This window comes from Ceratosolen solmsi, unplaced genomic scaffold, assembly GCF_000503995.2.
Source record: "Ceratosolen solmsi marchali unplaced genomic scaffold, CerSol_1.0 scaffold25, whole genome shotgun sequence".
Lineage (NCBI taxonomy): Eukaryota > Metazoa > Arthropoda > Insecta > Hymenoptera > Agaonidae > Ceratosolen > Ceratosolen solmsi.
Genome location: NW_011948444.1, coordinates 8,261 through 24,494, shown reverse-complemented (window position 1 = coordinate 24,494; position 16,234 = coordinate 8,261). Strand labels below are relative to the sequence as shown.

At 28.3% G+C, this 16,234-nt stretch overlaps 1 protein-coding gene across 1 annotated transcript; it reads left to right on the top strand.

The window, feature by feature from the left end:
• Window positions 1–2,304: 2,304 nt before the first annotated feature.
• nopo (TRAF interacting protein no poles) lies at window positions 2,305–5,011 on the top strand. The gene is made up of 7 exons (XM_011504285.1): window positions 2,305–2,624; window positions 3,090–3,464; window positions 3,569–3,670; window positions 3,941–4,063; window positions 4,141–4,369; window positions 4,451–4,606; window positions 4,673–5,011. Exons 1-7 carry the CDS (start codon window positions 2,512–2,514, stop codon window positions 4,865–4,867), a joined length of 1,293 nt encoding a protein of 430 aa, XP_011502587.1. The 5' UTR covers window positions 2,305–2,511; the 3' UTR covers window positions 4,868–5,011.
• Window positions 5,012–16,234: the final 11,223 nt, after the last annotated feature.

Here is a 16,234-nt window from a genome sequence, read left to right as displayed (position 1 = left end):
GACGAGTGCCTTGTTCCTTGAACAAAGCTTCAAGGATTGTATAAGGATTGTACATTTTCATAAATACCATATGAAGGTTTCATAGATAAGTCAAGTACAAAATATGATTAGAAATTTGTTAAGTAATCTCACAACTGTCTTATGATGAATAATTTTATAAGGAACAGGTTGAAAGCATAATTTAACATAGTCTCGATAAATCTCAGTTATTAATAGGGATGCGTTCAAATATCATTAATCGCCGCTATATTACAGAAAGTTTATTACTTTTGATAGTGATTCATATTAAAAATATACATCAAATCACTACAATTTAAAATAATTTAATTGAAACTAAAATTTAATCACAATTGCGAGACCAACTGGCAAATTTTTATGTTACTTAGGAAATTATGTAAAATTATAGATACATATTATACAATAAGATTAAACTATGTAAAAAAAAAATATATATATATATATATTCATAAAAACATTATTTAACTACGAAATCATAAAAATGAATAGGTTTAATCATTTATATAATTTAAAATTAGCACATTATTCACATTAGCTAGATTTACTTTAAACTCAAAAGAATAAATTATTTCAATGCAAATACATTTTTGATAAAGAAATGCAAAGCTATTTTAATTAATAAATAATAATCTACTATAAACAATGAGCAAGTTTTATGTCCAATCTTATTCGTTTCACTCATTTTGTTTCCCTCTTTTTTTTTTTTTTTTTTTTTTTTTAATTAAAAAGAACGAATTTTTTATATATTGAGTAGTGTCTTCCAATATACATAATTAAATGATAAAGTACTATATATATTTAAAAATACGTTTGTGATAATGTTTTTCAAATGAAAAATATTTATACAAGCTTTTTTTAAAGATTTTTGTAAGAGAATTAAATTCATAATAGTGCATATTTTCAAGTATTTTAAAATTACAAATCTTTAATAGACACAATTTTATAGAAAAATTATTCTAAAAATATGAAAAAACTGTTAAAATACTGCCAATTTTAAAAATATTATATCATAATTAATGCTTATTAAATTAATTACAAGTTGAATCTTTGAATGAAAAGAAATAATGTCATAATTATAACATCACATCAATGTAATTATTTAATTTTTCAAAAGTATACAAAATTTTACTGACAATTATTTTAATTGAGCTGACTTTGCTTAAAATTAATTTTTAACTTTTCAAATTTTGCTTCAAACTTTAAAAGTAAATTAATTTGTAAATTTTACTGCATTTTATTTATTATGTTATTTAATATCTTGCTTTTACAGAAAATAGCTCGAGCCACTCTTCAATTTCTTCCTGTATATATTATTTACAGCTTTCAATAGGGTATACGTAATTTAAGTTGTGAGTTATAACTTTACAAACAAAGAAACAAGAAAATTATATTCGTTTGTACATCTTGAAATTGTGCCGTCTCTTATACAATATGGAGCAAGCTTATGTGTAAATACTGTAAATAGTTCCATAATTACATGTGTATTCTTTATCTCACGTGTATTTGTGAATGGTAAAAGTTCTTGCGATATTTGATGCTTTGGTGGTTCCAAAAAACTTCGAGCTTAATTATCGATTACAATATGTAAACGTTTTAACGTTAATTTCCATACGTATCGCGCGCCTTATGTAAAATAGATTTTAATGTAATTGGTGCAAATTTTGTAATATATAGGAAAGAAACCGTTAATCTAAAACATAAATTTATATTATTACACAAATATTTTATTTATTGATCTACTAGTGAAATATTTAAAATATTATTTTTGCCGATTCCTATAATAATTAATAAAACCTTGATATATATATCCTTCAAAATAATCCAGGATTGGTAATTATGAAATAATGGCATGTATAATCAATCAACACGATTTCATATAATCAATTCCATTTCTTTCGGCGTTGGATATGATTTGCTTACTGAAAATTTCTAAAAAGGCAACGTAAACATTTATCGAATCGATAAATTCGACATTTTTTATACCTACAGTAGAATTTAATAAGACGTTTTAATAAAAGTATTGCAATAATAATATAATTTTTCTAAAATAATATCTGAACACATTATTAATATTAAAATCAATATTCATTATTTTAAAATTAATATTTTATAAATAATAGTTACATAATTGAAAGCTCTTTAGATAAATGATTTTAGAAACATTTTAAAATATCTGTGTGTTTATTATTTTTATAATTAAATGTCTAGATGGCGCCACCCACTAAACATAGATTAGTGTATCAATAGTTTCAAATCTGTTACTTCTTTCTTGTAGTTTCAATGGTAAATATTATATTGTTTCCAAACTAAATGGAATATTTACAATAGAAATATATAAAAATAAACGCAATAAACGTTGTATTACGTGACGACACCTTTGAATTAAACCGAACAAATAAACATGAAATAACTTCGACGTAACCTCATTAATTTATTTATTACTTAATAAAGGTCATTGTTATTTTGACTTCAAATACGCATCAGGAAAGAAATATGAATATTTCATGTGCTATTTGTCACGATGAATTGGAAAAGTGTAATGATATATTCGGAACTCCATGTGGTCATGTATTTCACTTCCCGTGTCTTATTCTATGGCTTGAAAAGTAAGTTTTATAATTAATACTTTTCTAACTCTCGTTCAGAATTGTCTGTATATTTACAACATAGAATTTATTAAATGCCATTTCTTTGTTATTCTTACATCAACAATAAATGTATTTTTATTATTTCCAAACTTATTATACTGAATTTAAGCTTTACTAATATGTAATAAAATAATGTTAACGGTTAATATAATAAGTACTTTACATTACTAAAGGATTAATTTATGAATGCATACTTAAATTGATGTAATGTTCTTAGATCCTGCATGTAGTTTAATTAGTTCATTTAAGTAGCAAATGTTTTCAAATTTTAATTTAATTCCAAATAAATTTATTTTCCATTATAAAAATTTAATAAATAATTGAAATAGTGGTCTATAATTATATATATATATAGATGACTATATGTGCATGCGTGCATGCGTGTGTATTTATCTCATATTAATATAATTAAATAATTTTTAGAGCTCAAACTTGTCCACAATGTAGACGGAAAGTAAAACGTGATAGTATAACAAGACTTTATTTTAATTTTTCAAACACTGAAATTGTGAAAGAAGATTCGTTCACACTCCAACAAAAAGTAGATACTCTTTCATTTCAAATTAAGTTAAAAGAAACTGAATACAAAAATTGTAGTGAAGAAAATGTTGTCTTAAAAAGGCAAAATAGTGGACTTCGTGATGAAGTTAAAAAAACAGAGAGTGAAATAAATCAGAAAAACTCTGTGATATATGCTTTAAAAGAACAGAGTCAATATTTTAAACGAAAATGTCAGGACTTTGAAAAAATTCAAGAAGAAAAAATTAAATTAGAAAACAAGTTGGAAACGTATGAAAAGTATGTACTAAAAGTGTTTATACCAAGGAAAACCATTATCCATTCATTACTTAATATATAATTTATTAATTAAAATATAATATTTTATTGGACATATCTTTTAGTGTAAAAATCTTAGTATGCTCTACCAGTGAAGAAGTGGATAAAATGTTAAGTCGAACTACAGATATTCCTACCTTTTGCACATATATTAGTATTATGAAAAGGTGAGCAATATTTAACTAATTGTTTAATGATTCTGTTTTAAAATTTGTATTTTTTCTTAATTATCACTTGTTTTGTAAATTATTTAATCATAAATAGATTATAATATTTATTATAATATTTAAAATTAATTATAATATAATCATTTATAATATTTAAAAAGAAAAACTTTATTTTATAATAATAATAATAATAACAATAATAATAATAATAATAGAGATTTGTATATTATATTTACAATCATATATTATTTGTAAGATAAATGTTTTTAGGGAATTAAGTACTAGTCTAGAAAAGAGGAAAGAACTTAGAAGTACAGTGAAAACTCTGCAACAACGATTACAAACATTAAAAATGGAAAAGAATTCTTTTTCTCAAAACTACACTAAGCAAATGTACATAAATATTACTTTATATTAAAAATTGTATGTTAATTTTGTATTTAATGTACTAATATAATGTTTATATTTAGTGAACAATTAGAAAATGAGCTTTCGTTATGTCAAAATGAAAAAGGTATGTTGCAGAAAAGACTAGGGGAATTAGAATCGAAAGATAAGAATTCTGATAATCTGTTAGACGAGGCTTCCAAACCTTGTTCAGAAAATGTTTCCTCTCGTAAACGTGAAAGTGTCGAAGCGACAGATATTGATTCAGTTTCATCTAAAAAATTTCAAGGAGGAACAACTATTATGGTTTCGGTATATATTCTGTTTTTTTTTGTTTTCGTTTTTTTTTTTAATTGTTATTAAATTTGTTTACAATATCGTTTGACTTTACAGTCAGTTACAAAAAAAACTAAGGAAAATGAAGAAAATTCTCCTTATCTTCCAACAAAGTCAAAAAGTATTTTGGCATTAAAGTCTCAGGCTTCGCAACGCAGTACATTCCCAATAAAATCAAAACAACTCTCTTCCAAGAAATCTTCATCATTAAATGTAAATTATCTCTATTAATATTTATATAAAATGTTGAATGTAAATTTTATGTAAACTCCTTTTTAGTATAATAGCGAACAAGATTCTGATACAGTATTTGATGGATTCGGGGGACATTCAAAGATGGATGTATTTCCTATTTCTAATCCCACATCTAATAAATTAAAAAGACCTGCAAATCAGCTATCAAAAAATAAAAAAATCAAACTTAATTTTGGTGGTAACAAACAATTAGATGATTACATCATTAATTTAACATAAAAATCGAATTATTTCTAAATATTTATTTTTTAATAGAAATATTTATTTTAACGTAATGAAGCTGCTGTATACAAAATCAAATTCTTTTATAACATGTCATGTTCGTAAAGAAATTACGTATTTCACGATGATAATATTTGTTTTCTTTATACTTGTATACAGATAATGATATAATAAAATAGGGATTATTTAGTGTAATATTGGATCTGAAAGTAATACCCTAAAAATTAATTTCTATATTAGGACTTCTATAAAAACAGTAAAATAAAGAAACTGTAATTATAGAAATTTGAGATTTTTGTAATTATTAGCTTTTAAGTTGAAATTATTCATTAATTATTATATTTAATGCTTTTGATATTAATGATAATACTATTAAATTTACTTATTGATAATTTTAAGAGGAAAAATCCTTGCTTTCCTTATACAGCATTATTATGGTTATTCTATAAATACTAGATTTTTAAATATAATTTTTAACGAATTAAAAATTTCGTATTATTGACTGAATACATTTAATAATAATTTTAAATCATGGGAATTTTCCACAAATAATTAAAAAATGTTATTCTGTATTTGTTAAGTACTTCAATACTCGCTTATGGTACAAGCTACTTCTAATATATAGAAAGAAAAATAGAAAGATAAGAAGCAAAATTTTATATTGGAAAGTACGTTAAAGGAAATTATCATTTTACATTTTTGAATGAGTAATTTAATAGAGATAAATGGAAATATGCAAAGTACTCCTTATGTGTTATAAAGGAAAACTAAATTATACACAAATGATATTGTTACAATTTATGTTTGCTTCAAAAGAACTTTTTTTCTTAATCACTTAACTAAATATCATAATTTAATGTATTAATGTGTTTTTGCAACTGTAAAGACTTTTATAAAATACAAAATATACGATCGGCCCAAAAAGAATCATTTCCTTAAATAAGTTTAAATTTAAATTCAAGTTTCTCCAAGCAATCGCCGTATTTTTTTATTATATTAGTCACATATGTATATTAATATAATTATGGTAAATTAATTTTATATAAAAAGGAATTTTTAAGTATTAAATTGAATAATTAAATATGATTAATAATAAATAACAAAATGGGATGAGCTATTCTTATGAATAGATTTTAAATTAATGCGCAATAACAAAAAATCTGCTGAATAAATCTCGTAATCCAATAAATAATAACAATTTTATGCACATTGCTTACGACAATTATATTAAGTTATTAGAGATTATGTAAGATTAACTATACTACTTTTCATTTTTTTTAATATCTAAGTAAGCTAAAAAAATACTCCAAATATTTTTATTTAATTAGTCAGCACTGAATATCAGAATGTGATTTTGTATATTCTAATTTTAAGATCTTGTTTATATGTATTAAATAGCGATTATTTTATATAAAAAAATTACAATCATTTTTTCTAATGTTTTTATGTTATTTTTTTTAATATCATTATTATTCTTACACTTATTATAGTTTAACTAAAAAGACAAATTCATATGCTAATACAAAATACTTACAAAATTTAGTAAACTGATTTGTAGATAAATTGGTAACTAGTTACCTGCTAGTTTTTTAGACATTATTAATATATGTTTATGACAGATTTAAATAAAATAAGTCAAAAATACTTTTAAATAAATAAATGATTTATGAAAAATAATTTTTATGTATATTTATTCTCATTTTAGCAATTCCTTCTTATTATAGTAATTCTCAATTTATCAAAATTTTTTTTGTATTTTATAAATAAAGTATGTATAAAATTAGTATCGATACAGACGAATAGAATAAATATATTATGATGAAGTACGGAAATTAAATTCTTATACAGCACATTTCGATTCTATTTTTTACCCTTTTTTTCTATTTTTTATGGAAAAGTGATGATATCTGTTTTTGGTCTTGCAAATAAAAGTAATTGAAAAAGATACTTATACACTTTTATTAATAATACAATTGTTCTCATTAATTATATTTGATTTTTTACAAGAATAATTTATAAAACTTCGTGATCGGTTAAATTAAAAATTTTTATTACATTTCATTGTAATTGGTTCAATTTTTTTGCGGCAATTAGAATAACGTTCGAATATATAATAATAAAATTAGTTTTTCCGCTACTTTGAAATATATACGTGAAATCGTTTCACCGCGTAGAAGTAGAAATAAATTTTCAATTCTTGACATATATTAAGCCATTTCTTGTTTCATCGATTAATTTTGTCATCTTTTTTTATTGTTAGTCGTTCGTTCTTTTCATAACACAACCTATTTCTCAATTAAATATTAATTTATATTCTGGCTTACTCATCCAAAGGAAATCACTAGAATTATTATTTAAAAAGTTTGTTTTTACATTATAATGCTTTATTAATAAATATACATTTTATAATTATCTTTCAAGAGATATTCATACTCGTCCTTTGCTAATTTCTTTATAAATAATAAAGTTTAGCAATAGGTTTAAATTATTTTCATTCAGTAAAAGAATTACTGATTTAAATGGTAATTTATAATTACAAACTATTACACTTTTATTCGGTATTAATATTATTAATTGATGGGGATGATATTGTGACGAATGAATCGAAAGACTTACGACAAGACTATTTGATGCTACCTTTACCTCATACGAGAATATCATATAAAATTGTATCAGTCTTTTATCATAATTATTAATACAGGGAAGGATTTTTACCAAGTTGTCTTCTAATCGACTTATTCGCGGAAGATTATCACAGCATCGACAGAAATAAAATAATCTTAAATAATTTGATTTTCTACAAAATACAATTAATTTTTTGTAACATTCACAAAGCATAAAAATATTGTGGTAGTTAAATTTACATTATTGTAATTGCTATGCCCGCCAACGTTGTTGGAGATTTTCACTCGCAAGCTCGCTATAGTTGCTTCACGGATACGATTGGGTCGATTGGGTGTGTGCGGGCGCGTGTGCTTGCACGCATAACAGTACACGCATTTCGGAAGCACACGGGTGACAATTACGATGTGCCAGACGAGATTTTTTGCATCATGTTTAAGTTTACAAGCTTTTGCGAATGTTTATAGGGAGCGGTTTCTAATGACCATCATATATTTGCGGGTGTTTTAATTTTTTTTTTTAATTTTTTTTTTATAATTATTTTTATTATGTACAATGCGCGATGTCAAGAGCGGCACGCCTGTGCAACATTTTGTTTAAACATAATGTAATTTAGGAACGTTATAAAAATTTCTAAACGAAGAAAAAACTTTAGATTTAACTTTAGAATGAGATACGAGGTGCGGCTCGCTGCAACAGCCAGAAAATGCAGTCGTGACGTTAGTACGTGTAAGCACTTTTTTATTAATTGTTAGGCGAATATTGTATTATGAGCAGCATCCAGCGATAGGGACGAGATATATTAACAACCGCTGAGCTACCAGCGTAAAGCTCACATTAATCATGCATATACCAAGCAACTTGCGAAGTTATAAATAAGGGTGTTGTCCTGTTGATTTAGGTTTATTTACGGCTTTACTTTTCTAATCTTAAGCCTGGAAATCGAATGTAGTGGTGCACGGCGAATCGTAATTTTTATTATAACCTTCAGGCGTTATTTAATCATAATGCGACATTTTCTTATTACATTAAAAATAATTCTTGAAAGCATACGCCGATTACATTATAAAGTAATTAAACTTCGAAGCCTATACGATTCTATGAAGTTTTTATAAAAATATCAAGAAATGGCTCGTCTATAAAAAGACGAAAGATCTTCGCGTATTTTCCATGTTAAAATATCTATATTATTTTTTATGCACGGATAAACAAGAAAAATGCAAGGATAGTCATAGGAAAATATATTTATTGTGTATGCATGCATTATATAGAAAAAAGATATTTCGCTTTTTATTGGTAGTGAATATTGCTTGTACTTTATGTATATTGGCATATATCCATCTTGAATAATGTACAGTGATGTTATCCTGAATATTCCGCCGGAAAGATATGGTAGCATACCAGCTATGTATATAGTCATTAAAAATTATTGTAATCTCTGCGCATCTCGTATTGTTGTGAATTTTCGATGACATGGGAAAGAATCAATAGGCGAGCTGCGATTTATATTTTTGTTTTTGTTAGATGATATCTTTCGTTGTTGTAATCATCGACAAAGTTAGTAAAAAGTTGATAATACGAGCCTTTAAGAAGAAATTACAATATACACGGGATTTTTTATCCTCCACGTTCATTAAATTGCTATATATTCATGTGACAGATGTCTGTTGAAACGAAATGAGGGAAAAAATTTGCTCTTTAGCAAATAAGAAAGGGCTTTTTTATATTCTTCTGGTGTTTCAAATCGAGGCGGTATATAATAATTTTAGCTACCATATTCGAGTAAGCGGATATGTTGAAAAATCTGTATGTTACATTCATGTCTATTATCTATTGGCTTTGGATTCATTTTAAACTATAAAATGCTGTTTATTTGATTAAATATTGAAAGAATTTTTAATGTAATTTTTTTTTTGTTCAACTTCTGCTTCAACAAACTATAAATATGAATCTGTGAATAAAATTCATACTCTCCAATTCCTATTTGAATAATTATTTTCAATCTTACTTTTTAAATGAATGCTCTTGAAATAAAAATAATTGAGTCAAGTTACGAGCACTGCAATTTCTGTTCCTAATATGTTAAATGTTTAGTACCAAAATTTCTACATTTACATATACGCATCGGAAGAATTTCTAAAATCAATTTTATTTTTTTTTATTTCATATTATCACAACAATCCATCAATATATTCATTAATTTTTTTAATTTTCATTATAGCGTAATAGTCGATGGAGATAGTTTAAGATAAGTAATAGTACAAACGCAATTATTGCATTATGGTTAATTTATAAAATGTCGTTCGATGTATTTTTATTATTATTATTTTTTTTGTTACATTGAATGGCTAAAGAACGTTGTATTGCCAATAGATATTTATTTATAAGTGTTCCGTTAGAGTGTTATTTTTTTAATTAGTATATCATACGAATATTCCTAATTTTACTGTAATATATTTAAGACTATAATTTATATAAAATAAATATAATTTACAGAATTAATATAAGAATGTAAAAAGTAATTGGTACTTTTATTATTGTATAAAATGATATATAAAATGTTTATTTCTTCTATTTCCTTTATTGGCAAGCAATTTCCATCCTTTTTATTTATAAAGCTTTTACTTTTAATAGCTTATACATGATACTAAGTAAAAGGCAGATGTATTTGGTAATTGTAGTTTGTGTTACAAGCTTTTATCAAATATTAGTAGATCATATTTTCCCATTGTTTTCGAAATAAATGTATCGAGTCTCTTCTTGGATGGACAATTTTCAAGAGACAAATTATTGCCCAACATTTTAATTAAATTTTAAGACAATTAAAATTTCGATGATCTACACAATTTAAATTGCATTATAATAATATTAATTATTATTTTCTTTTCATTATAATGTAAAATAGTGCTTAATTCCGTTTGATGTTTATAGTATTAGATTCTAGTAAGTAGAAAAATTTAAAGTGCCATTCCTAAAATATATATGTTTGCAAAAAAGACTATCGTTATTATTTTTGCTTCAGTGGTTTAATCACGCAGTTAAATGCTCATTTAATGACTGAAAGTAAAACAAAATTTCAATAAAATTTGTTTGAAATAAATCTGGCCGTGGAGTAAAATGCTTATTTGAGGTCGCTTGATGTACAATATTTTAATCTTTATTTAAGTAATTAAAATTTTTCATCGTTATATTATCATTTTGCAATATTGTTAAATGCAATAGAATACGCGACTTCCTGGAAATTTCTTTATTACCGGGAATTGTAATGAGAACTGGCAACCCCGTAACGCAAGTCGCGATGGGAAAAAACGCGAGACGGCGTTGCTCTTTATAAAAATTGACTAAAATCGGTAGGCAAGGCGAGTAAATACATCAATCGGTGTTTAGTCTTGCGACGAAGAAGGGGAGGGGCGCGCTTATAAACGAAATAGTAAAGAAATGTGATGGGACAAGGATGAGAAAGCAAGAATATGGCCAATGTTTGGATACTTCATTTTGCGATAAAATTTGAAGAAAGAAGGAGAGAGCAGTTAGGTAAGTTAGAAGAGAGTATATGGGATATAAGGAGGTAGCGTGAAGCGGCAGAGGAGCGGAGGGGAAGAATAGCGAACGAGATTGGGAGGAGGGCGATAGAAGAAAAAGTTGCGAGCGAAATCCGTTATAACATGTTACAATCAAGGTAAGTGTTCTTGAGCAAAAAATTTGTTTTACACGCGATGCGTGCATATTCAGCCAGCGGCTTCCCGGCGACGATTCCGACGTCAGCCCGGATTATTAAACAATAGCAAATTAACAGTGGACCGCATCTCCGCCTTTTGTCCCTTTTTATTTGCAAAATTAAATTTTCTTCATTTTGACATTCGATTCATATTGATTATTCGACTCCCCCCCCCTTCGTCGACCTTCAAATACTTCGAATTTTTCATTGGATACTATATGAATAAGTCGGGAATATATTTTAAAATTACAAAATCCTTGTGTCGGTTATAAATGTTAATAAATTTTTTTATAATGTGTAAAAAATTTTGATTTTACAGTAAAGTTTAACCGATTTTTACAATTATTCCCTAAATTATGGATTTTTTTTTTTTTGTATTGAACATAAATAGATTTTTATATTTATTTGGTTGTATACTATATTAATGAAATACTAATGCAATAAAGATTGTAAATATTATATAAATGATTAAATATTGAATGTAAATAAAAATTATTTATCATTTATTAGAACCATAAAAGATTAAAAGCTGCTTTTGAAGTTTATTTCAAGTTAAATTTGAAAGAGTGAATTAATTAGAATAGATATAATTTAGAAGTAACAAAAGTAGAAAATATAATTTTTATTTTTGTTTTTCAAAACAACCAAAAATATAATTCCCTATGTAATAAATACAAATAAAGTAATAAAAATCTCAAACAGTATGGATAAATGATTGTTGAAAGTTATTGAATTTTTAATATAAATTGTTCGATTTTTCTATTGAAAAATAAGAAACGTATGCCAAAATTGAAAATTTGTGATTAATCAAAAATAGCACAATATAATGCATTATGCTAGTGTGAGATAATATAATGTAATATAATATTATAAGCGATTAGACATCATTAATTTATTAGAATAATTAGCAAAATATTGACTGAATTTCGTCCAAGATATTTAAAGCTACTTTATTTCATTAAATATTTTTTTATGATTTTTTCTAGTTAAAATTTCTGTGGGATTTGTTATGAATAATTTGATAAGTTGTTCGAATATTTATAAAATACCGTAATTTTGTTTTTATGCTTTATATTTTAATTTTCACATTTAACGAATTTGAAATGGTCGATGATTATGATAATATTGTTATTTAGTTCGATAAATGGCATTCTAAATTTAATTTATGTACGCATTTATGAAAGTCTAAATGAACTGTCAGTCATTGTTGAATTTAAATGATAAATTAGTTATTTACTTAGATAATGTGATTACTAGATAGAAAATGAGTAAAGATCAATAAATATATTAATTAAAAGGTGTAGGATTTAATGTATTGAATTGGAAGTGAAACGGCGATCATAAATAAATTAATATTACGAATAATATATGCTTATGGTGTATGTAGATGAAAAGGCTAAAATAAATACATCGACCAAACTAACTAATCCTTTAGTTAATCAGAATTTGTAATATATATATATTTATTTATACATGGTTATATATACACATATAAAGATAGACGGTTGAATTATTTTAAAACGCTCTTGCTATTTCTATAAGAAATTAAGAAATAAAATCCACGTTCAATCGTTTTTTAAATTTTCAAAGAATTAGCCTCGCCTAAAGGAGCGTGCTGCACAAAAGTGTGTGAAACGCTTTAGTGGTTACCATCTTAATCGTAAAATCGTCGTCTCAAACGTAATTCCTGGACTCGTCATGAAAGGACTTAAAGACAGGGCGATGTCTTGGTCTTTCATCGGCCCAGACGGTCGAGTGCTCCGACGAGAGAAGCTCTTCGCACCTCTTCACACCCCATCAAATAGAGGTGCCCGTCTAACTCAGCTTCGCTCGAGTGCGAGCACTCCCTCCCCCTCCCTACCTCCCGCAGTCCCCCGCCCACCCAAGTCGTCAATTCATCCATTCGTTCGTCGAGTTTGTCGCGACAACGGCACTATAAGTGGAGACTCGCACCTCATCGTAGATGCGTATGTGCACGCACATACGTCTATCCGCAAGCGTTTGTTCGTCCTCCTCCTGTGCTCGTGATATTATACGGCTATACACGAGCCGTCGCACGCCAGTGCGCGAGACAATGGGATTATTGTCCTGGCGAGGGTCGTAATAGCCCCATCGTATCGCTCGCTCACGCCTCGAATAAGATGGTTTTCACTGGCAACCGATATTTTGCCGGTATAGATATACATATTGACGCGCGAGTGGCTAATCCGCCGGAATTCAAATGTTCGCTGCGTGCAATAATTAATACCCGCAGACTACGCCTTTGTGTAGTGAAAGCTGGCAATTATATACCGAGCCTGGAGTCGCCATTCTGCCCGCGCGATTTTATGATAAAATTAATTTTCAATTTTCAATTCAAGGCGCGCTCGTCGATTTTCTCCTCCAGGCTTTGCGCGTGTTTACGCAGCGAGGAAGCGACTTGAGACCGAGACGCTTAAGCTACACCACTGGAAAATTAACGTGTTTATTCGATTTTTGTCGCTTATTATGCGGATGGATCACGCGTCATGGATTTTAGGCGGATTTTCGACATAATAGTGTAAGATTAATATTGTCAATCCAACTACCCGAGTCTCGTTGTTAATCGACGGCGACCCGTTATAATATTTATTTTAAATGTACTTTATTCTATCGTGAAATGGACGCAAGAGTATAGCAAGTGATCGAACCTCCAAATTTTTATACATTTAGATCTTGTTATTTATTCGAACGGGTCGTAAGATCGAAGTAGGAAGGGGAGGGGCGAATTGCAATTTCACAAATCAACGTATCTTGTTTAATCGCACTATCATTACGAGACAGCAATAATTAGCAGAGTACTTTACAAGTTGGCTTTATAAGGCATTTTACGTCGAGTATTGTTAATCGTCTATATCCAGCAAAATGATCATTGCTATGGCTAAAGCAGTAATAAATTACTTTTTCGATACTAGGTCATTTTGACTAAACGAGATAGAAACTAAGGAAATAAAAAAATTAATAAAATGATTTATTGATAATTTTTCAATACGGAACTTTTAAAATGTCAATAATACTTCATAATTATTTTGGCACACCATTATATATATATATAATTACACACTTATAACGAGTGACTTTTTAATATTTTTTTCTTTTTCTTTTAATATAATTCTACTGGAAATTATTGTTTTGCAAATATTGATAAACTAATTTCTCAGACATTGAATTTTATTTTAAAAATTTAATTAAAATGGCTTCCGCCACAATTTTTATCGTATATTCATTCGCACGCAAATGTCTACTTTACAGAATAATTCTGCTAATTGTCAGCGATAAGTAATCCGAATGTATCTTACGGAAGAAGTATATTGTTTCGAATAATTTTTAGTGATCTCAATCGCTCTCTAACTGTAGTTTGAAATTGTAACTGACTTTAGGATAGGGGCTAATTTTATCAACGTATCGTACATCTCGTCAGATATCCTTAAATGCCTGACGACATTCGATGTCCGGTTAAATCGATCACACAGTCAGTCCATGTATATGCGGATCAAGTTGATGACAATGTGTGCAAGTGAGTGAGTACGTGTTTGCGTGCACGTGTGCACGTGCGTGTGGGTTGGATAGAGAGAGAGAGAGAGAGAGAGAGAGAGAGAGAGAGAACGGAGATACTCAGATGTCAACGTCAAAGTCTGCAATTTAGAGCGTTAGTTACACAGTAATGAACGGTAGGCCATCACGCAAGCTTGTAGTTATGCCTATGGCATTTGTTGCTACTGTTGCTTTATCTATGTGTAGATTAACCCGCGCGATCGGCATGAGGATAAGTTGCAATTTATATTAGGGAAAGTCAAGATTGGAACACGAGCACACTTGCGATGCTCTGGTGTGTTTAAATGTAAAAAGCTAGGAACAATTATGTACGTTTACATCTTTACCATTATTCTATACCTGATCCACTCCCTTTCTCTCTCTCTCTACTACCTGTGCACGGTGTTTAAAAATAGTGTACCGGGCGAGGAGGGCCAAGTAACTAAGATTAGATGTGAGCTCCTGATGTTGATAGGAGGATTGCAGGCTAGTGGACAAGATAGAGTACATGTATTCAATAAAGAGCAGTTTTGTTATTTAGTTTGTTTTATTTATGATGGCACTAGTTGAATTATAATTAGTTTTATTTTTACAATTGATTTTTTTGGCTTTTCTTGATTTGTATGTTTATTGCCACTGAGCTATCACGTAAGTCGCATACACAGGAAGAAGTTGATGCCTTGCTGGTCCTCTATATGTGACACACGTGTAGATGAAATAATACACACAGAAGAGCGAGGTCGTAAACCCCCGTGCTTCCTTGTATATGAGCACGTGGCGTCGCTTGAATTGCTTGTATTATGTTTTGCAGATAGCTTTACGTATCTGCAGATTGGCGTATATAGTTTGTCTTGTTCTTTGAGTTGCCTCGTATGGCTCCTTGTAGTTTGATTGTGTATACTGTGCGGACTAATATTCATAGTTCTCGATTCCCCTTTTTTGTATTACACTGCTGCAAGTGTATGATTTGATTATCTAGTACTTGTGTCGAATAGATTAATCTTGGACTTTTGCGTTTAATTGACTTGTTCTTTTTCTGTTAGATAAGATAATCAACCACGCGGTGGTCGGTGAGAATTCCCTCTCTTTTGGTGCCGCCAATCAGAGTTGTCTTATCGATCATGGCGTTGCCAATGAGATTTAGTCTTATTAGTGTGCCCAATCAGAATTCTTCTTTAGTTTATGGTAATTCTAATCACGGCGCCTTTCGAGTGGTGGGGTCTCCCACCAGTGAGTCTTTCCAAGATGGAGGCTCCAATGAGAGCGGGTCTTGCTCAACTCCCTTCCATGATGGGGGGTCTTGATGCCGCGCTTTTCCCTCTCCATCCTAGCATTGTTGCATGCATTTCTTATAATCATGCGCGTTGCGATCGGTCAATGTTGTGAAGGTTAGGTGTAGCATTGTTTTTGAGTGTATCATCTAGCTTGTGATTTTCAGGCTAATTTTAAGACTTGTGTACGCCAGATGTTTT

Coding starts and splice junctions, on each gene's coding strand:
- nopo (XM_011504285.1), top strand. CDS start 2,512: ATGAATATTTCATGTGCTATTTGTCACGATGAATTGGAAAAGTGTAAT. Junction 4,370..4,450: donor GAACAACTATTATGGTTTCG/GTATATATTCTG, acceptor TTGACTTTACAG/TCAGTTACAAAAAAAACTAA. Junction 4,607..4,672: donor AGAAATCTTCATCATTAAAT/GTAAATTATCTC, acceptor ACTCCTTTTTAG/TATAATAGCGAACAAGATTC.